The sequence below is a fragment of the Mus caroli genome, unplaced genomic scaffold, assembly GCF_978045245.1.
Source record: "Mus caroli unplaced genomic scaffold, Mus_caroli_1 scaffold_3, whole genome shotgun sequence".
NCBI lineage: Eukaryota > Metazoa > Chordata > Mammalia > Rodentia > Muridae > Mus > Mus caroli.
In genome coordinates this window covers 8432764-8454700 of record NW_028227258.1, presented here as the reverse complement: position 1 = coordinate 8454700, position 21937 = coordinate 8432764, and the positions used below count along the sequence as shown (strand labels likewise).

The 21937-nt window shown below is 37.3% G+C and overlaps 1 protein-coding gene across 1 annotated transcript in view; it reads left to right on the top strand.

Annotated features, from left to right (window-relative positions):
* Positions 1 to 20562, top strand: part of Adgrl4 (adhesion G protein-coupled receptor L4) — a 104107-nt gene extending 83545 nt beyond the window's left edge. The window contains exons 14-16 of the mRNA XM_021158255.3: positions 16447 to 16538; positions 18152 to 18320; positions 18717 to 20562. Of these exons, the coding sequence (XP_021013914.1) occupies positions 16447 to 16538; positions 18152 to 18320; positions 18717 to 18779 (324 nt within the window). The 3' untranslated portion in view covers positions 18780 to 20562. The remainder of the gene's footprint in view (positions 1 to 16446; positions 16539 to 18151; positions 18321 to 18716) is intronic.
* Positions 20563 to 21937: the final 1375 nt, after the last annotated feature.

Sequence of the window (21937 nt, the reverse complement as noted above, 5' to 3'; positions counted from 1 at the left end):
ATACAACTCCTATAAGAGAGGACTTGTGACCATTTATGTGTGTAGGTGCACACATACTCTGTGATGTCATGACATTTTGAGTTTCACAATTGTCCAATATTGAGAGACAAATGAGTATCATAAGACTGTTTAACTCCATTCTATTTTTGCACTCCTTGTAACCTACTACTCCTGTGACAGAAATTAGGGTCATGATCTACACCTCAAGAAAATCAAGGCTATGGACATCTAAGCAGTTCCTATCAGGTGTAACCACCCCTTCACTGACACATGCTTGTCTCTGCATAGCTGTAAATCTCTTCCTAGAGAGGAGAGTTTTCATCCTGGGTTGTCTTTGTATTGATAGGATATATATATATATATATATATATATATATATATATATATATGAACATATTCGTCCTATATATCCATCCATATATGTGTGTGTGTTTATTGTTTTCTGCCAAGACATTTATACTTCTTTCATCATATTTACTCTGTATTCTAACAGATCATTATTATGGTGTGTGAACTCAGTTGCAAACTCAAAAAAAGCAAAACAAAAATAACCCTTGAATTACCTATAGCCTACAATATATCTTATCCATCCTTTTTCACTAGAACATACACTTTTACCATTTGTATCCTTGATTAATATACATGTGTATTTAAAAGCTTCCCTAAGGATAAATATTTGTTTGCAACATTTTCTTATAAAAAACAGTGTTGCATGACGACTTTAAGTCCCACCATGGCTGTGTATCCATCAAGACAGTCTCAAGGAGCACATCTTAGAGGTAGAAATGCAAGTATATGCAGATTTGAAGTTTTACATAATTATCCCATAAAATTATATGAATTCATTTTTGTTTCATCAAATTATATGAAATGGCCTTTTTTCTAATATTTATGCCAACGTGGTATTATTACCTATAATAAAGTCAAAATAATGCTCTCAGACTAAATAAAGGTAGAAGAAACTTGGTCAATGAACCAAGTATTACTGGAATTTGTGGGAAGTATCTTTGTGCTTATCAAATGATCAAATGATCTATAGAAATTGGGGCTCCCACATGGGGTTCTTAGTGTCATTGCTAAAGAATTCAAGGATGGACTCAAAACAGAAGGTCAAGGACAATTTAATTAGAGTTTAAAAGAAAAGCAGGAGAGCAAGCAAGTTGTAAATCTCAGCAGCTCCCTAGAGAAAAGAATGGAGTTGAGAAAGGGGGGGGAAGGGAAAAGGAGGGAGGGGAGGGAAGGGGAGGATGGTGAGGAGAGGGGAGGGAGGGAAAGGGAGAGGAAGAGAGATGAGGGGAGTGGAGGAGAGGGAAATTCAGAAGAGAAAGAAGGAGAAAACTATGCCATTAAGGTTAAGGTGACATAGGGGTCAGCTGTATGGCAGACAAGCCCAGGCCACATGGCAGGTTGAAGAGCCTTAGAGAAAGAGTGAAAAAGCCCAGAGTAGCAGAGAAAGCATAGCAGTGTCTTGCTAGTATCTGAGAGACACAGAGAGGGGAGAATGGAGGGCAGGGGGTAGAGACAGAGACCAGAAGGTGGGCGGTCCCAGGAGAACCCTATTGAAGCTCAGAGACTACATAAGGGGAGTAGAATTCTAGGAAGGAAAAGAACATCATCTCGTTAAAAGGATGAGTTATTCCTTGTCTCTCTTCAGCATACCTTACAGTAGTTAGTTCCCTGGGCAGGTGACTGACCTGCCAAACTGGACTAACTCTTAAGGGGCTTGTCTTGACTCCCATACAGGTAGATTCTGTTCTTTACTATAGCACAGGTTTGATGACACTGGGAAAAACCTTTGTTGTAACACTATGCAGGGCATTGTGGGAATTCCCCACCATCTGCAGCTCCGACTTCCTAGATTCCAGTACCTATACCACCTTCAAATATATCTAGAATCAATACTCCTCTGAGTGTCATGTCCCTAGTTCACTGAACTGGAAACTGCCTCTAGTCTAGCCTGTACTATTAAGGTTAGTTTTACTCTTGTACAAAAAGCATAGACATGAGAAATAATCACAGTCAAGGTGTAGGCACTGTGCACTGGATAACCACATTAAAGCTATCCTAGGAAATGCCTCCGGTTTGGAATCCTAATCTTAAGAAGACTGGATCACCATTCTCATTGAAAATTTTATTTAGTGCCAGTTGCTTTTTACTCCATCTCCCAGTGAAGTCTGAGGCTTAAAGAATTGTAATATTTCAGCCTTTTTTACACTACATATTAATAAATATTTAAATGCCTGCAACATTATTTCTTTTTTTATATTATCCTGACCTTCTTGAACAATAGATAGCTAGAATGTTTTAAAGGAGGTAAAATAGAGGGTCTGTTTTCTGAGGGAGAAAAAGCAACATAATAGTACATTGCTGGATATCAATATGTTCTCATACTTAGGAGCTGTATTGTTACTGCAAATACCTTTAAAGATAAGCTTTTGCGACTCACTAGAGAATTTCATAAGATTTGAATAAACTTGTAGAAATTGGAGATTTTTTTTAAAAAAAACTACCTTAAGTCTCTCAAACCCAATTTTAAAGAATTATCTGAAACGATGCTGATTGCAAATGCTCCCTTGTGAGCACCCTCTGCAGTACAGGATCTATGGGCTGGCCCTGAAGAGGGAAGCCCTCATGGTGTTGGTAGATCCGCACAGTCACTAGAATTAGTACATGCTGTATATTTGCATAATCTTTTAATCTTCCCGAAACCTTTTAATATGTCTCAGTTGTTCCTCACAGAAGCTTCTGTGGTACGCAAAAATAAAAATAGGAACAGCATTTGGTAGAAGATCAGATCTCACAAGATTTTTGCACTCTGGTACCATAATCTAGATTTATCTGTTTAGACATGCCTAGAGGGATTCTACTATTTATAATTTAAGAAGCAGATAAATTTCTGTAAGTGGATTGATTACAATAAAGCAAATCATTTATATTATCTTTAATCTAACTCATAAAACCCTCAAAAGTTTGTACATGATGAATTTTTGAAAATTGTTTAATAAATCAAGAGGCAATTGGATATGCTGATCATTCTCTGAGAGTGACAGGACACATCCCCAAGTCACCTGTGACTGAGGGATGCCCTCTGCCAGCCGTACCGTGGTCTGTTGCCATCCTTCTTGGCTTCACATTGTTCTTGGAATCAAATCAATAACTTTGCAAGTGATTGATTCTAAGAGTGGTCCTGTTAGTTTATTTATCTTCAAACCATGGAGTCTTTTGAGAGTAACAGAGGCTTGCAAAAATACTTCAAAATGGTGTTATTGTGTAGGAAATCTATAAAGCAGCTCTGTACAAAAATTATTTTTAAGTTAGGTCTTTTTATACAAACAAAATTTTACTTGGAGTAAAATCCTATATGGCTGACCCTAATGGCCATGGCTAGTCTCCACTATTCAACCACCAGTGTCTGGATCTGTTCAGGGAACCTGGTAACTATCATGCCGGATCATAGGATCAGGAAATAGAACTGGGATATTGCTCATGCTTTTCCATGCATATCTCACCATGTGAAAGAATGTACACTGCATATGGGACTTGCACTGGGTAGCCCAGCAGATGTGGCAGAAGGGGGCCGACTACATCAGATCCCTCTTCGTAAGATGTTCACTGAACACTAACCTGAACAGAACCCTGCTCAACAGCCTTGGCCAATAATAATATGTAACCCACCTGTTTAACCACACTGGCTGCTAGGCAGGCTCTCTGTTCCCTCTCCCTCCCCTCCCCTCCCCCTCCCCCTCCCCCTCCCATCCCCCTCCCCCTCTCTCTTACCACTTCATCACCATCCCTTCTGTTCTTTCTCCTAGCTAAGTCCTACTCATCTTACATATTTCAATTCAAACCTTGCCTGAAGGAAGTCTTGTCTAACTCACTGCTCCATAATAAATAATTTGATGCTTTCAAAATTAGAAGTCTACATTTTGTTCTTATGGGATACTTGTCCCATATATAGTATGTGTAAGTTTTTAATGAATATTTTATTCATGACTGGTCAATATTTATCGGGTTTGGGTGACTTTAAGGTCTGTGAGAAGAGAGCATTGTGGATTTTCCTCCACTATATTGTTTGTAAGGTCCAGCATGTAGGAACTGCTCAGGTCGTACTGTCAAGGAAATAAATGATTAGTGCTCCAAGATGATCTTGTTCAAATGCACACATTCCTTCCCCACAGAAGAAGGTAAGGAAAAAAAAAAAAAAAAAAAAAAACAAGTACAAAACAGGGAAGCTTTTACTAAGACCTATCAGGTTTACTTTATTTCTTCTTGGGAAAGGTTATTGTCTCTGTCCAGTGAGCCTATCTGTGCTATGTTTTTACTGAGACATGTAATAGGATGTGTTAAATTCACCTGAACAAAAGAAGGCTTTGGCCAGGCAGTGACAGAGGTCTCAAAGGTAATATGATTTTACAAAGGGGCACCCAGTGAGTCCGTTCTGTGCCTGCATCCCAGCGCATAGATGAAAATAGTGATTGCAACTTTGAACACAGCTACTGCAAGTGGCCTTAGACTGTGAGGAGTATCCTCTGAAAGGTAAAGGAGAGCAAAATAATTTGGGTAACAACTTTATATCTCTTCTGTTTTACCACTTAGACTAAAACCTAACTTTCTGAGGATGCAGTGCTAGAGAAGCAGTTCATTGGTTAAGAGTGGATGCTGCTCTTCTAGAGCCCCTGAGTTTGGCTCCCAGCATGCATGTCAGATTGCAACCAAGCACTTGTGACTCCACTGCAGGAGATCTGACATCTTGGGTCTTCAGGAGAGCCTACGCTTATGTGTGCAACAATGCACACAATTAAAACTAGCAACAACAACAACAAACCTTTAAAAACTTTTACTTGGCAAAGGTTCTTAATATGATCTCCTTTCATAATTAAGTAATTATGCAAAGTCTGCATTGAAGTCTCACAAACAGTTTATGTGCAGTGCTGTGGCTTCTACTAAGCTCTGGCCACACTTCATTCGGCAAGTGTGTTGCAAGGATAGCTTCTCACTTCTGAAACCATAACATGACAACTGTTGTAAATGTCCTTCCCACACAGGTTTTCTCCTTCACCTTTGTTCCCATTTCTGTATTTTTCCATGGCCTATGACTAACGACAGGGTTTTTATAAGCTATAAATATGGACATCCACTTACAGCCATAGGGGGTCGCTTTACCCTCCAGTTTACAAAGTATTCATTCTCTTCTCTGTCCTTCTATTTTCTATTCTGATTTAAAGAGATAGAATGCTTTTTCAAACACCAAAAACCTTCAGATATAAAGTATTCCTAATGGAAAAATGCTAAAACATGAATTATAAGTAATTCTTTTATTGCCAGAGATGATCATTGTTAGAATAAAATTTTAGAATAAAAATTTAATGGAAAGAGAGCCCTTAGTTAAGTAGCATAGGAAGTCAGTAGGGTTGGGAGGGAGAAATATCCTTACATCTGAAAGATCCTGGCATCTGAATTACAAAAGCTTTCAGCTGTGCCTTACCCTTGTATCCAAGCCTCATTTTAATGAGCATGCACCATAGGCAAACACTCCCGTGAGGTCTCACAGTGAAGATGCCCTCAACTATCCATGAAGTTCATGAAACACTTGCAGCCTTTCTGCCACTCCACACATCCTTCCTCTCTCTCCCTCAGTCCTCCCCACAGGGCCATTGTCTGCTTGCATTTTACAATGTATCTGTTTCTATCTTCTTTTCCTCTGATGCTTCGTGATGGATTCCAAAGAATGGTCTTCAAGGACTTCACTACTTCATTACACTCCAGAATCATTTCATTTTGATGATTTAAGTCTCTGTTTCTACTGTTACTTTTAAACTTCAAATACTTGAATGTTAATGAGAAACTTCTGTAGCAAAATTATCAAGATGTGAGACAAATCATGATCATTTTCTACATTTGTCCAGTTAATGGGTGGTCAATTAATGGCTTCTTGATATAGGTGATTAAAGTCACAGATTATAAAAACTTAATTTTTAAATTCATATAGCAAGTGAATATTGGCCCAATGAAATATGAGCCATTATTCCTGACTTTGAGAATCCATAAAGAAAAAAAAAAGTAGTTTGTTTTTGCAGATCGTGGAATCTGGACCAAGAGCGATTGCTGATTCACAGTTTGCTGGACACTCACATATTGAACATTCTGAGACCCTAATATTAAGTGTGTGTTTTTATTTAGGCAAAACATATGTAAGATAAACATTAATATTACTAATGTTCATGTATTAAGAAAGCAAAACAAAGAGAGCTCAAAATTTGTCTAGTTATTATCAGGCCTGGAATGGATTTCAAGTGTTGCCCTAGGAGCCGTGTGTTCTATCTGGAAGCTGAATCATCAGTAAAGGATCCACTTTAATATCTGTATCCTCACACCTTGAAATCCAGATCTACTGGATTATGCACATCACATTATATTATGTAGAGTATCTGCATTATAAAACATTCTTGAAAAGATTAAAGAATTAAACATGAAAGACAATTATTTCACACATTTGATATACATTACATCAAGATATTTGAATTTCATTATCTGAAGTTAAAATTATATTTTACTGTATGTCCATTAATTAAATTATAGATAAGTATAGTATGTTTTATACTATATTCATTGTATGCACATATCTAGGCATGCATTTGAAATGCACTTTAATTTTACTCTGTTTAGAAGGTTCCTGACCTCCAGCCTCAAAAAGATGTATTTAATTTCCATGCTCAGGTGTCTGTGTGGCAGACCTCATTGAAGAGGACTGTTCCAATATCCCTTTACACCTTTAGTAATGCTATCTTTTTGTGCATTTGAAATGACATTTACCAAATTGTTTGCAATAACCTAAACTTATAAAAAGAATACACTTAAATTTGCCACTAGATTTTCTTCCACATGTTAAATTAACTTACTATCTCATGAAGAGTAGCATTTTTCTCCCAGACCTTTTAAATAACTAATTAGGACACATGTAAAGAGACCTGTAGACATTTCTTGGGCATAAGAGAAAGCATATATTGAACTAAATATTAAATGCAACTGGGCAATGCATCTAAGTGTGTCCCAGATATTGTCTTCATAATGATTAAATTCATTGTATCAAATATGATTAGATCTTTATGGAGTTCACACCTGTTAGCTTGTATGGACTCCTGCAACCTGCCTGGCAGCATAGCTTATTCTAGAAATATGAAAAATGTTAATTTGATATTTTCTCCTACGTATATTTGTTACTGGTGTGAAGGCTAATCACAATGCCCTTGGAGACACTGAAGCTCATCTACTTGCGTTATTGAGATTAAAGCTAGATGATGTGATCTGGGCAACCACGTATATACCTTATAACATATTGCTGCAGAGAGAAAAGTAGCAGAGGGTTACCCTGGTACTTTGAGGAACAGACCTCTGCAGAACAACTCCCATGTAACATGTAAGACTTCATATGACCTAAAAAAAGTTAGGGGCACCAGAGATACTCTCATGAGTGCAAAAACTGAATCATCCCTAGAAAATATTAAATGCAGTGTTAAAATTCTATTTTAGAATTTTTTCATATCATATTTTTATAAAAGCATCTTTTATTCACCTGATGGAATGTTGTCTTGGAGGCTTACTGCTGAATAAGCTCACCCTTTCTAGTTCTTTTAGAAATCTCACTGGCTGGTTCAGTTCAGCTGTTATGGCTCAAACTATGTTCCAAGCTGACTGATTCAATCTGGATTCTCTCAGATTCTCACTGAGTTGTTCTGCTTGGTCTCAAACTAACTCTGGCAATCTGCTCTAATCTTCTGGCTCCTTATTCTCTGGCTTCAACTGCCTCTGCTGACCTGCACTGAACTGTAGAAACTCAGGAACAAACTCAACTCCACTTTAGTAAACTCGCTGTCTGTTTTCACGAGAGTTGTGTGTTTCCTATCTCTGACTCACTCTGTCAAATCTTTCTCTGATTATTCACTTTGCCCCTCAATTAGATGTTAATTTCAAACATGGCTACTTCCTTCTACAAACTAATTTTATCTTAAAAGCATGTACTAAGGGCATGGCTGTATTCCAGCCAGAGCATACAGATATAGATCTTTGGATATGATCACTTGCCAGAGTAGCCATGTGGCTAGATTAAAATTCCTCTACAAATTTTGAAGAATACCAGTGGAACAAGCAAAAAATATTCAGATTATGATGGGTGGGAGCCTTCTTGTTGACTGGTACCACATTTTTTGACCTCTGAAAAATGGAGATGACACCTGATTTTAGCAAGTTGAATTCTAGTCTCCATGAGCAAGTCTCCATCATTGCTTTTGACCACTTTGGATGAGCATAACCTACTAATGTGCTGACTCTTTGCCTGTTCTATAATAAATGCCTACATGATTAATGTCTTTAATGATATTAAGTCTTAATATCACTTTAGCTTCGCTTTGCTGGTTTTCATCTGCAATTTGATAGTTTAATAAAATATTTGATAGCATAAACTCTGTAACCTACTAGGAATAAATTTCGCCTATGATCCTTCCTAGCCCTTATCTCAGGTAAATCATTTAATATGTTTGTAAATTTGGTGTACGAAATTTAGTAACAGCATATGCTATAATTCTATAATTATATTAGAAGAATAATTAAGAAGTCATGGGCAGTATTTATCACATACAAAGTGAATAATATTCACTCCGGGCATATTGGGGCTTAGATGGTAATTTTGTAATAGATCTTGAACCTCAGTGTTGCAGCCATTTATAAGAACTAGTAAAATGATACATTATCCATTCATCCAACTGCATTTCCCAGAAGGCAATGCCTGGTGGGAAAACATTGCTCTCTGCTAACATGTAAATCTCAAGAGATTAGTTTAAGAATACCAGAGTGGTCTGTTAGTGATCTTCTCTTGTAATGTTTAGAACTTTCTTGAATGTAACTTTTATGTTTTCAAATCGATTCAGTTGTTTCAATATGTTTGAAACTCAACAGTTGATCTCATCATATAATTGTACATTGTGCTTCCTTTTCTCTGTAGTCTCTCTCCTGGACCAGTACTGGAATCTCAGAACGGGAATATCTTCTAACTCTGTAGATATTCCTGAGGCAGCTATTCTGGGGCAAATGTTAAACCAGATGGAACACATGGTGTTGTTGAGTTGTCTGTGGGAGAAAGGTTGTTCAGTTGACTTCACCATGCTAAGAAAGAGTCAGTGATGTCATAAACTCACTGAGCTTTCACTAAACTTTTATTCTCTTTTATCCCTAAGATTGGCAGATTTTATTTCTATCTGCTCCTTTATTTAGATGCAAGACCTCATATATCCCAGGCCTCCCTATGTAGCTGAGGATGACATCAGTGTCTGGTCCTCCTGCCTCCCCTTCTTATGTGTTCATATTACAAGTGTATACACCACCCAGTTTTTGTGGTACTGGCTGTGAAACACAGGATTTCTTGTGTGTTAGGTAAGTACTCTACCAACTGAATCACGAGTCCAGCCCCTAATTATGACTTTTTAACAAAGGAGTTTATCATTCCAATTCCTTGCACAATATTCCTATGTACTATGAGACATTTTCATGCTGCCAAAAGCTATGTGCATTGTTTCCTATGCCCAATCTTTTATATCCTTTTACTACTTCCTAATTTTGGAACATGCGGGCAGTCTTTGCACATAGACATGTTGAACTTCTATAATAGAACATGAAAATCTACCCCCTCATACTTTCTCTCTTTCTATACTGTTAGAAATTGGCCTCTGTAGAGAACATGGAAGCCCTGGGGTTTCCTCTAAAGTATCCTGTCCTCAATGATGCAGGCATTAGGTTGTGAATTTTGTAAAATCAAGGTTAACATACAGAATAAGTCATGTCAAACTAACTTAATATTAGTTAACAATGGGTTGTGATGGCCCAGTACTGTGTAGATCACACACAAAATATGTATTATAGTTCTGAGATTATAGCTAGTAGGGCTTGTACTTAGCATACCTAGAAATTCTGGGAATGAAAGTATAGTACAAAGAGAACCGTAAGACATTGGAAAGAACACGGTGCATAACACGAGTGACAGTGCAAAGGAAGTCAGTTGTTAGCATAACTAATCTTAACCATTTTAAGAAAGCAGAGAAGCAGAATCCACAAATAGTAAATATGAAAAGCCTTATGTAGTTCATTAAATACATGGAATATCAATAATAAACATGAGTTAATAATGAGTGATCGTATATTGTATCACTGTCAATTTTTACTTAAACATAATCAATAATCATCCATAATAAGGCTCTTTCATTATATATGTTAATTGTACATATATGATATATATATATACATACATTACATACACACAACAGATGCACACATGTTAGTGAAGACAAATATTCCTATTCAAAACAGAGCTGGATTTTTTAAGTGGAACACCATTTGCATAACATTTCCATATTCCTTTGTCTTCATTTTCACTAGTGCTATAAAAATGACCACATTTTCAGCTTGCGATTGTAAACATGTCTCACAGGCACACAGAAGTCTGTGTAGAGCACTGATCAGATACCTCTGTTCTCAGGATCTCTCTGTCATGAATTCAATAGATCAGCCCTACCCAGATGTTCTAGAGAAGAGCTTGTTTCCATGGTTTCCATGTTTTTTTTAATTAATCATTTTATTTGTTTATATTTCAAATGTTATCCCCCTTCCCAGTTTCCCTTCCATGAACCCTCCACCTCATCCCCCTCCCCTTTGCCACTAAGAGGGTGCTCACATACACACACACACACACACACACACACAAACACACACACACACTCCTGCCTCATCCCTCTCACATCCCCCTCCTCTAAGGAATCAAGCCTCCACAGGACCTAGTGCCTCCCCTCTCACTGACACCAGATGAGGTCTTCTCTGCTACATATGTAGTGGGAGCCAGGAACCATCCCATGTATACTCTTTGGTTAGTGGTTTAGTCCCTGGGAACTCTGAGAGGCCTGTTTAATTGACACTGTTGTTCTTCCTATGGGGTTCACCAAACTCAGTTCCATGAGATTTCAGGACTTAAGACCCAGATCCTTTGTGGTTGTTTGAAGGAGTACTTCAAACAGTCTCTGCTTGTAGAGGCTAGACAGAGACCCTCACACAATTCACTTTGTCTTCAAAGCCAGCATCTCTGCCTCCATTCCTTTCCTTAGGTTTCATCTTTCCTGCTTTCTCTTCTGCTAGACCTCATCTGTCTTCAAGGATCATGTGATTAAACTGAGTCCCATGTCATTAAATCACAGTCATTTCATCTAAGAATTTATAACCTTGACTCTACCTTAAACGTTGTTTTATGCGTGTTATGTGCCATACTTATAGATCCCATGACTACAGTACGGGAATTTTGGAGGAGACATTTTGCTTACCACATTACTCAGTTTTTTTCTGATAGAATGTATGGTTTACAATTTGACTGAGGCTTTTGCAGGGATTATTCTAACTGGGAGAAACAATAAACATAAAAATCAAGCAGAAGACAAGGCTATAACCCTTTGATTATAATTTGGTTCATAGATGATGGGACATACTACTTTTTCTGAAATTGAACCCATGCATTATTTAGAAGGTGTTCTAAGGTTTGAGAAGGAGTGGGGGCTTTTAGATGGGCACACCCCAGGCGAGTAGAAACCTGCTGCTTGTTCACAGCAGAAGTATGTTTGTCTGGCGCCAGTTAATTTAAATTTAAACTAAAACTGTTTGAAAGAACATGGAAATTGCAATCATGACACAGTCTGAAGTGACCATGATTTTGTTTGATATGATGAAAAATTAAAGTGTGAGTCTGGAAGGGCTGCGAAAGAAATTTCCACATTCCTTTCGGTGAGAACTGATGATATCAGCATATAGATGGCTTCATCAATTATTGAAAAAAGACTAAAAAAGGAAAAATGACTGATTGAGATGCTGCATCTTGAACTTTGGGTGTGAAGACCTTTGGTTGAAGGTATCTGAAGGTCTAAATGCTTCATACTTCGCCCTGGCTGTCTTCTCTGCTCATTCTTTAAAATTTTCCTTTTAGGAAATTTAAAAAGTAAAAAGACTCCTAGAAGAGTATTTTAAATGGATTATTAAATAAGAGTGTATGTCCCAAGCACTGAAACACTGACATTAAAAAATAGATCAGTGTATACCACTGGCAGGGGCAATGGAAGTTAAATTTCAACCAACCATCTCCGCAGTGTTATTTGTCCACACATTGTACTCCCTCACAGCTTTCTTTATTCTCTTCTGTATTCCAACACACAGCAACAAACCTTATGGTCACTGTGTCTGACATCTAGGATTTGTCGCACAGTTGTTTCTAAAGTGGTATGCTGGATTCTGGAATGACAGCATAGAACTAATCTAAAATTTAAGGCAACACCAACAATGAATGTCCATTTATAAGTCTTTAGTTAGCCCTTGTGCACTTGTGAAACTGATGTTTAGGTACAAATGACAAAATAATCACAAATGACAAAAGGATGAAAGCCAGCTTTTCATGCTCATTTATGTGTTCTTAAACTTTAAGTAAATGCTAATGAGAAAATGAAATTATTCACTATGATTAGCATGAACGTGTTTAAAAATTACCCAAGCTCTAAGTTCCTTAAAGACCATATAGTTACCACCCTAAAATGATAACATTAACAATGTAGTACCAACTATTAAATTCAAAAATGAAGCAGTCTACTCATTATCTGATTTCAAGGTCCTGATCTGTGGTTAAGCACAAAGGGTTTCTCTATAATCAGAAATGTTTAATTCTATATAGACTTGTTTTAAGGTATAATCTTTTTACCTTTACATTGCTGCACAATCTATTCTTTTAAAATATTTTCCCACTCCATGTAAACTGGAGCATTACACTTCATTTCTGTCCCTAAGCACATAAAGTCATGTGCTTTGGATGTTTTTGGATGATATTGATTTCTTATGTATGGTTCATGAAGCTACACAAAGCCAGTTAAAGACATGTATATATTTATGGACAAAATTTCATACAAATAATATAAAGACATAAATGTGGGCTTTACCACTGGATTTATGTTGCTGTACCATATGATCCAATATGATATGGAAACAGTACATTTGAATAACTGAAGAAAAATCCAGGTTATTTTAAAACACCATTTCTCTGACTGGAATTATTATTTTTAACAATTGTTTTAACTTTCTGGAATAAATATTACTTGGGGGAAGTATTAAAAATAGGTGTCAAATGTTTGCAAATGTGACAGTGCAGTATTTAAGAACCTGAGACATTAGGGTCATAACTTCAAGTCTGTCCTAGTCTACAGAGTGTGACACAAGCTCAGAAAAAATAAAATAGTTTGCAAAAAAGAAGAGAAGTTGTCCCTTTCTGCTCCACCTGTATAGCTCAGGGGACAGCAGTGTGCTCCCAGCACAGCTGTCTGTATCTCATGATGACTTTCCTTCATAGAACATCAGTCTGTCCTCCTTCTCCTTAATTCTCTAGTGACCTGTAATCGATGAGTTCTGGAAGCCACAGAAAGGACCATGCCTGACACTAAGCTACAGCCTCTTGCCTCTCCTAACAGTCCCACCTGTGACTCACAGTCAGTGTGTGGATGGACAAACATCCTATAGTTATTTGTTTACTTTCTTTTCTCTTAATAGAATCCATGACAACAAAAGACCCTGTCGGTTTTATACACGAATATGTACATGCCTAGATTGCACTGGTGTCTAATGCTGGGCAGGTCAGACCCTTAAGAAATTCCTAAAAAGATGGAAATTTAATACCCAGAGAGCTGTGAGTTCTGTGTGTATTTGAGGTGTCCACGGCACTTTTGATTAACTTCTAGATGTTTGTTATGCCCTTATGTTTGGAGAAACATGAGCTTATGGTATAGAAATTAACCTCTCATGTGTCTGAAACCACATGCTTTGGTTAGTCTCCCTCCTCCTCCTCCTCCTCTCCTACTCCTCCTCCTTTTCCCCCTCCTTCTCCTTCTCCCTATTTTCTTCCTCCTTATTTTTCTTAACATTTCTCCCTTTTTACAGAAAAAAGTATATTTTCCAATTCTGGATTTCCCTAAGGGAAAGGTCTGTTTTTCTCCTCCATGATTGACAATATTTGAAAAGAAAGGGCACGTGCAGAGTGTGTGTGTGTGTGAGTGTGAGTGTGTATGTGTGTATGTGTGTGTGTGTGTGTGTGAGTGTGTGTGTATGTGTGTGAGTGTGTGTGTATGTGTGTGTGTGTATGTGTGTGTGTGTGTATGTGTGTGTGTGTGTGTGTGTGTGTGTGTGTGTGTATGCTTCTAAACTCTGATGATCAAGTTTACAAGGAAGAGAAGTCAGAGAAACTTTAGCCAACGCTTTGAATAACCCATTAGTGTAGGGAAAATGAATGGATCCAGAACAGATTCTTACTTGTCTGCCTCATCTTAATAGTTCTTTCTCTGTGGATAACAAAAGTTCACTCTAAAACCATCATTAAATTATTTGAAGGATTTTTCAACGCAATTGTGGCATACATCATTTATATCAACCAGTTTTGAAATATTTTTTATTACTTGAAAATGTATATGTATGTATTTCTGACATTAACTCTAGTGGTTTCCAAATTTATATTTGGAAACTATATTTTTAAAGGTATAAAATGTTACACATTCTTTTTACAATTATTAAATGATATTTATTAAATATTATTAAATTGACATTTTAGTTCATTATTTGAACATCCAAATAGGGTGAAGCTCTCAACTAAGTCAATTTAAACATGCTTTATCTTGCCTCTGCAATTGCTATGGTCTTTTAATGGAAGCATTACTATAATTGGAATTAATTAATCATATAATTAGAAGCAGTGAACAGTTGGAAGCAGGAAAAATGACTAGAACCCTAGTCCTTTAAGATTTCATCTCAAAGAACATTCGGTGTATAAGTGGCAGTATGAAATTCTCTGACCTATTTCTTTATACTTGTTTTAATAGAAATTATTCAGCAGTATTCTGAGAAAGTCTACAAAACTTCTTAGTATATAAGAGGTATAGCTCAGTGGTATAACACTCTTCCAGTGGCTACAAGGTCCTGAATACCATCTACAGCATTAGAAACAATAGATAAAGAGACTGCCTCCTTAGAATGTAGAAAAGTCTACTCTACCTCCAAGCTTATCAATTGTTAATATAAGAACTACCTAAGCTTATGATGTTGCATTTAGTACTATGATTTAAAAACATATCTTGAAATTTTTGTTTAGATTAATAGATATCCAATAAAATGCTGATTCATCAATCACACACATATTTAATATTTTGTTATTCATATTTTTATCTTAGAATAAATTACATTTATCACTTGAACAGTGCATGTCTGACTTGCAAGATTGCAAAAGCACAGGAAAATGGGGCCGGGGAGGTTGCTCAGTGGTTAAGTAGACTGTTTGCTCTTTCAAAACATCCTGGTTCATTTTCTAGCACTCACATGGTAATTAATAACCCACCGTCAGCTCCAGGTCTGAGATCCTATGCCCTCTTCTTGCCCTCACTGGTACTGCACACATGTGGTGCATCTCCTCACATGCAGGCAAACATAAAATAAAACAAATCCATTTTTAACCACAGGGAAAGAAGAAGATGCACTCTCACTACTTGGTGACAGTAAGAGATAACAGACTGAGTTGTAATCAGCAACTATCAAATACAAATAAAAAATAAGTCTAACAAGAAAATAAATTTTTGGACCAACATTTTTTTTTATTGATTGATATTTCAAAGGCTTCTGAAGGTAAAAATGAGGAAAATAAACCTCAGGATAATAGCAGGACACGATGACTGGATGGATTACATTAAATACATTCAAGATTCTTCTAGTAGTCAAGAGTATGGTACTTCACTGATTACTAATTTAATATAAACTCTTCCCAGATAAATTTCCAAGGGGTTGTGAGAATTATTTTTTTTTTAAGATTTATTCATTATTATAAGTAAGTACACTGTTGCTGTCTTCAGACACACCAGAAGAGGGCGTTAGATCTCATTAGGGGTGGTTGTGAGCCACCATGGGGTTGCTTGGATTTGAACTCAGGACCTTCGGAACAGCAGTCGATGTTCTTACCCGCTGAGCCATCTTGCCAGCCCAGTGGTGAGAATTATTTCCCACACTTCTTTTCAAAGAAACATCGAACCAAACTGTTTTCTCGCATGTTTGTTGTGTGTGTTAAGTGTCAAGGGATGATATTGGCCACACAGATGGAGCTATAACATCTGTGGAACTTCCTGCTCATCTCAAAGTCACAAGTTAAACAATGTAAAATGTGCACCAACAAGCCCCTGACACTGTCAAAACCAACCATGCAACTTACTTGTCTAAGTCTGTGACAAACGTGTGTGTCACATGATTCCTTGGGATTTCTGTTATTTCTTTACTGCTTGCTTATTGTGTTTAGGTAAAACAGAACATACTACAAAAACAATCTCTTTTTTTAACATTGGGATATCTCCCCAGGTGAATCTCTTGGCTTTTGGAGTTATCATATACAAAGTTTTCCGCCACACTGCTGGACTGAAACCAGAAGTTAGTTGCTATGAGAACATAAGGTATGTGTTGTTGAAGTTTACTTCAATGTTTTAGCAACATGTTTTTCTCCTTCCTTTCTTCCCCTTTTCTTTTTCCCTTCTTTTCTTTCTTCTTTCTTTTCCTTCTTTCTTCCTTCTGTTTCCCTTCCTTCCTTTCTTCCTTCCTTCTTTCATTCCTTCTTTCCTTTCCTTCCTTCCATTCTTCCTTCCTTCCTTTCTTCTTTCCTTTCTTTCTTCCTTTCTTCCTTCTTTCCTTCTGTCCATTCTTTCTTCCTTCCTTCCTTCTTTCCTTCCTTTTTTCCTTTCTTTTCATTTTCTTGCAGCTCTGGGGTTATACTGGAACACCAGGTATCGAGGCAACTGCTCATCAACTCAGCAATATCCCCAGTCTATTGATGACCTAAACGACTGATAAACAACATTGATGACCTAAACGACGGATAACTTGTGGAACTGTGGTGGTTTGTCTGTCTGTTTAAGAACTAGTTTTTCACCATGTTCAAAATATGTATTAGAAAAATGCATTTAATAAATTTATAAACACTACAGATTAAATAGCAAGTGAGTCCATCTTTTAAAATACACTCCCGTTTGAAAGAAAAAAAGATAATTGTTTTAAAATAGATCTTAATGGACTGTCTTTTGTCAGACATTTCTCAGAGCTTAGCAAATCTTTCTTCTAATTCATAATTTACACGTTTCTATAATTTTTCCTTTAACTCTCTCTCTAAGACCAATCTAGTAAGACCTTGAAAATGCTTTGTTAAGGAGCCTCTGAGGTAGGTGTATGTGAAGCAGGGGCTGCTGTATTGCTCAGGAACACTCCTGCATCCTGCAGGTCTGACACCTTGGAGGAGGCTTCAGAGTTACAACTTAGCAAGTGTTTTCGTGATTATCTTCTTTAAGTTCTCAATAGTCTGAGTCATGCCCTAGCTTCAATAACGTTCAAAATGGTGTGTGTTCTGAGGTGCATTGCTAACACACCTAAAGTAATGACTCCACTGAAAATAAAATGTCAGTTGCTCCATTTTCAAGACCATGTCCCCTGTGAGAAAGATTTAATATTGTTTACCTGAAGTCACTGATAGTTGTTTGAAAATATGGATGCATTAATATATGTATGCAGAGTTCCTTTAAATTGTGTGATATTAGTATTCTGACATGAACTTATTTCTTGAGGTTTCTACCTTGCAAAAGCAACAACAATAACAAAATTCTAGACTTATATTCTACATTTCATCATTAGTGTATGTAAAAAAAAGTATGCCAGAAGCCACTTTCAATGTGATAAACACCAGCTTATGCAAGTCCGAACAGGATGCTCTTCAAGGTCAACTGTCACAGTAGATACAGAATCAAAGCCTGCACACTGCAGCTATCACTTTAAAATACTTGAAAATTAAGTACTCCCATCCAAAAGTACACATTTTAATAATGAGACCTTAATTTCTGAAGCACAATCTAGGTCGAATAGGAACATATTTAACCTAAAGAGCATCTAAGTCATTTATGACTTTTCTGATTATGAAATACCGTGCTCATCCTTGACTGGGGAATACGTGGGATGTGTGTGCCAACTGGGGGTTACCTGAACTTGCATGCATTTTAACCTAAACTCTTCTAATGCACTCCAGGTCTTGTGCCAGAGGAGCCCTGGCCCTCCTCTTCCTTCTGGGTACCACCTGGATCTTTGGGGTTCTCCACGTAGTGCATGCATCAGTTGTGACAGCCTACCTCTTCACAGTCAGCAATGCTTTCCAAGGGATGTTCATTTTCTTATTCCTATGCGTTTTATCTAGAAAGGTAAGTATTTTAAATTACTAGTCAAAACTAATTTATATTCATGTAGCATGTTACCAAACAGAGAGAAAAATTATTGCCTTAAAGTGTGACTTTCACCTTTTATGGTCTAAATGTAGTCCATTTTAAATATAAAATAATGATTAAAATAATTTTATTTTAAAACGCAAGCATATAGATGCTCATATATGAATATATCTTACAAAACCTTATTATTAGACCAATATAATATAATATGATATAATATAAGCTATATAGCTTATATTCCATTGAGTATATTCCTGTATTCAAACAGCAGTAGACTTCAGTAGATCAAATAGGGCCATTTATTGTGACTTGAAAATAATGTTATGTGACTGTCTTAATAATACAACATTTCTTCTTTTCTCTTTCATCAAGATTCAAGAAGAATATTATAGATTGTTCAAAAATGTCCCCTGCTGCTTTGGATGTTTAAGATAAACAATGAGAAGTCATGATAATTACAGCTGCAATGAAATGAAAATTCCAAGATTCAGATAACCCGTGTGACAAAAATGAGCCTGTTTTTATTGTTAGTAATTAATTTCAAATCCATTTTTCTGTTCACAGTATAAGAGATGTAGTTAATGTGAGATAAAATTATGGACTAGAGAGCTACAGTGTGTTTTCCTACATGACATAGTTAGAGATATGTCAAAAATAGTACTGCAGATATTTGGAAAGTAATTGGTTTCTCTGGAGTGATATCACTGTGCCCAAGGAAAGATTTCTTTCTAACACGAGAAATATATGAATGTCCTCAAGGAAACCACTGGCTTGATATCTTTGTGACTCATGTTGCCTTTCAAACGAGTTCCCTACCACCTTAGTAATGAGTTCCTTTGCAGGAAGGAGAGCATAAGAGACGTGGAGGGGCAGAGTATGAAGCAGTGACGAAGGCTTCTCTGACAAGGAATTGTCATTCCAATAAACTCAGCTTCTCTAAACTTGATGAGAAAATCTCAAGATAAAATAACGAGAAAGGAAATATACCCTAGCAGTTTGGGAATTGGTCTAAAGTAAAAAGCCCCAGATCTAAATTTGCTACTTCCGTGTTCTTCCTTACTCTTCTAAAACCAGAGAAAAGCCTTACAACTTACATCATCAGGGATGGATGCTCTTACACTAACATTAGATTTGAGTGTAAAATGTTTTCATCCCACACAGATTAAGACTTCAAATATGTAGTCAGTAAAACATAGATTTGTCAAAGTATAATACTGTTTATGTTTTTAGTGAAAAGAATAGAGTGTGTGGTATTTTGTCTATAATATTTTACTGTTATGAAAATTATCTTTTAATATTAAAGCAATATACTTGAATACTTTACTGTTTTTAATCTTACAAATAGTGTAATTCATGTTGCAACAGGCCCTTTTAATTGACTGTACACAAAAGGGCATTATAAATTTAAACTATTGATGAAGTGAATTATAATTCTTTTCTGATCAGAAAATACACAATTAAAGCATTATTTATAACAAATAAGAAGTCACTGAGTGCTGTTGGGGTTTCACAGTGGGTCTAGTTTTAGACTGTTTCTACTAGCTAAGTCTATTGGCTCAAATGTATGGCTCTATTCTCTTGCTCAAATGAAGAGGCAGATTTTTTTCAGAAGTGAATCATTGTTCTGAACCTTCCTGAAAACATAATTCAATCCACTGGACATTGAAATTTTAATTCTTGTGTTGTTGAATGAAGCCGGTTGAGGCCTCTCCTGAAAAATGAACAGTCAGCTGGATGAAGCAGCCCTGTTGCTGCCTGACCGAGTTGTTCTCTCAGGAAAGACCACTCACCTGTCAAGAAGGGCTTTGCATTTCTAGAGCCTGTGAGATAGTACACTTTGACTAAATCTCTGGATTTCTTCTGTGCTAAGTCTATAGCCCATGACTGGCATTGTCATACTGGGATGGGACTGTAGAAATAGGATATCAAAATCTAGTCTGCTCAATCAGTGGATATGAAACTATTGCACTTGGTAGACAGAGTGACCCTCCACAAATATCTGTACACTCCTCTTCAGAGCCTGTGGCTGAGGTGGATGGTGAGGAACAGGAGGGCCCTGTGGGGAGGGAGGGTGGCTGACCTCCACTCAGTTGGAGAACTCTCACTACACTGAGGGAAGTCAGCATGCTGCTGATGTTTTTCAGTATGGGTCTCCTGGTTTGGAAATCTCATTTCTAGAGCTACAAGACAATAAAATTCTATTATCGAAGCCACTAAATATGTGATCTTTTATTATTTTACTTTACTTTATTTTTTGATGTGGCAACGGGGAGCTAAGACAGGAAATATTTATACACTAACATCTTTAGATCAAGCTACCATTCACATCAAGGGTAAAAACATTCTCATGATTGTCCAATTTCTCCATTTCTGTAATATTCTCCATGCGACAATTTGTGGAAAACACATCTACTACAGAGAATGAATTTGTGCCAAGTTGGTTTCTTTTATTTATTTATTTTTCTTTCTCTTTTGGTTTTTCTGAATACAGTCTTCTTCTCTGCTGCCTCCTGATCACAGGGCTGGTGAGATGATAATCTGAACAATGCATTTATACAGCTATTCCAGGCCCTGGGTCGGACATCACATGCTGCAATTCAGATTGGAGAATTTCCCACGCAATTTCAAAACAGTGCAGAGGCAGCGTCAGAATGAGGCCACAGATGCAGCTGTGTGCTTAGGCTGTACCAAGCCTCTGATTGTCCAGGACAGAGCTCCAGGATATTAATGGAGCTTGCCCAGTGGTGACTACCTCTTAACCCCTAGCACGTAGCATAGTCACCAATAAAGACTGACATACAAATTCTGGTTGCCTCCATAAACAAACAGACATGGGGCCTGAAGGCTCTCAAGAGTCTGAACAATGTGTGACCCTGAACTTAAAGAATAAGATAGGAACCTGGTGTGTCTGTTTCCAGGGGTTCTGCCAGCACCTGACCAATGCACATGCCGATGCTTGCAGCCAACCATCAGACCGAGCTCAGGGACACCAGTGGGGGAGCTGGAAGAAGAACTGGAGGAGCAGAGGTGGATTGTAACCTCACAGGAAGAACCATGTTGGCTCACTAGCCAGACCACCCAGTTCTCCCAGAGGCTAGACCACCAACCAAGGAGTGTACAGGGCTCCAGAGATATAGGTAGCAGAGAATGGCCTTGTCTGACATCAATGAAAGGGGAGGCCCTTGGTCCTGTGGAGGTTTAATGCCCCAGGAGAAGTGGATGCTAGGGCAGTGGGGCAACAGTGGGTGGGTGGATGAGCACCCTCATAGAGGCAAAGGGGAAGCGGAAGAGGGTAGATAGGATGGAGAGGTTGTGAAGGAGTCACTGGGAAAAGAGATGCCATTTGAAATGTAAACTAATAGAATGATTAATAAAAAGTTATTAATAAAAAAGAATAAGATAGACAACAAAAAAAGTATTAGGTTAAGCCTCTGACTGTGGAAACGTGCTACAACTAAGAAATAAATGATAATTCCTTACACATATTTCTGTTTACTGTTACATCATGTTTAGAAAAGGTGTGTTTGTCTGCAGTATAAAAAGTATCTAGCACTGCAAAGCAAGCACTCTGTTGTCTGCAAAGAAAGCATAGA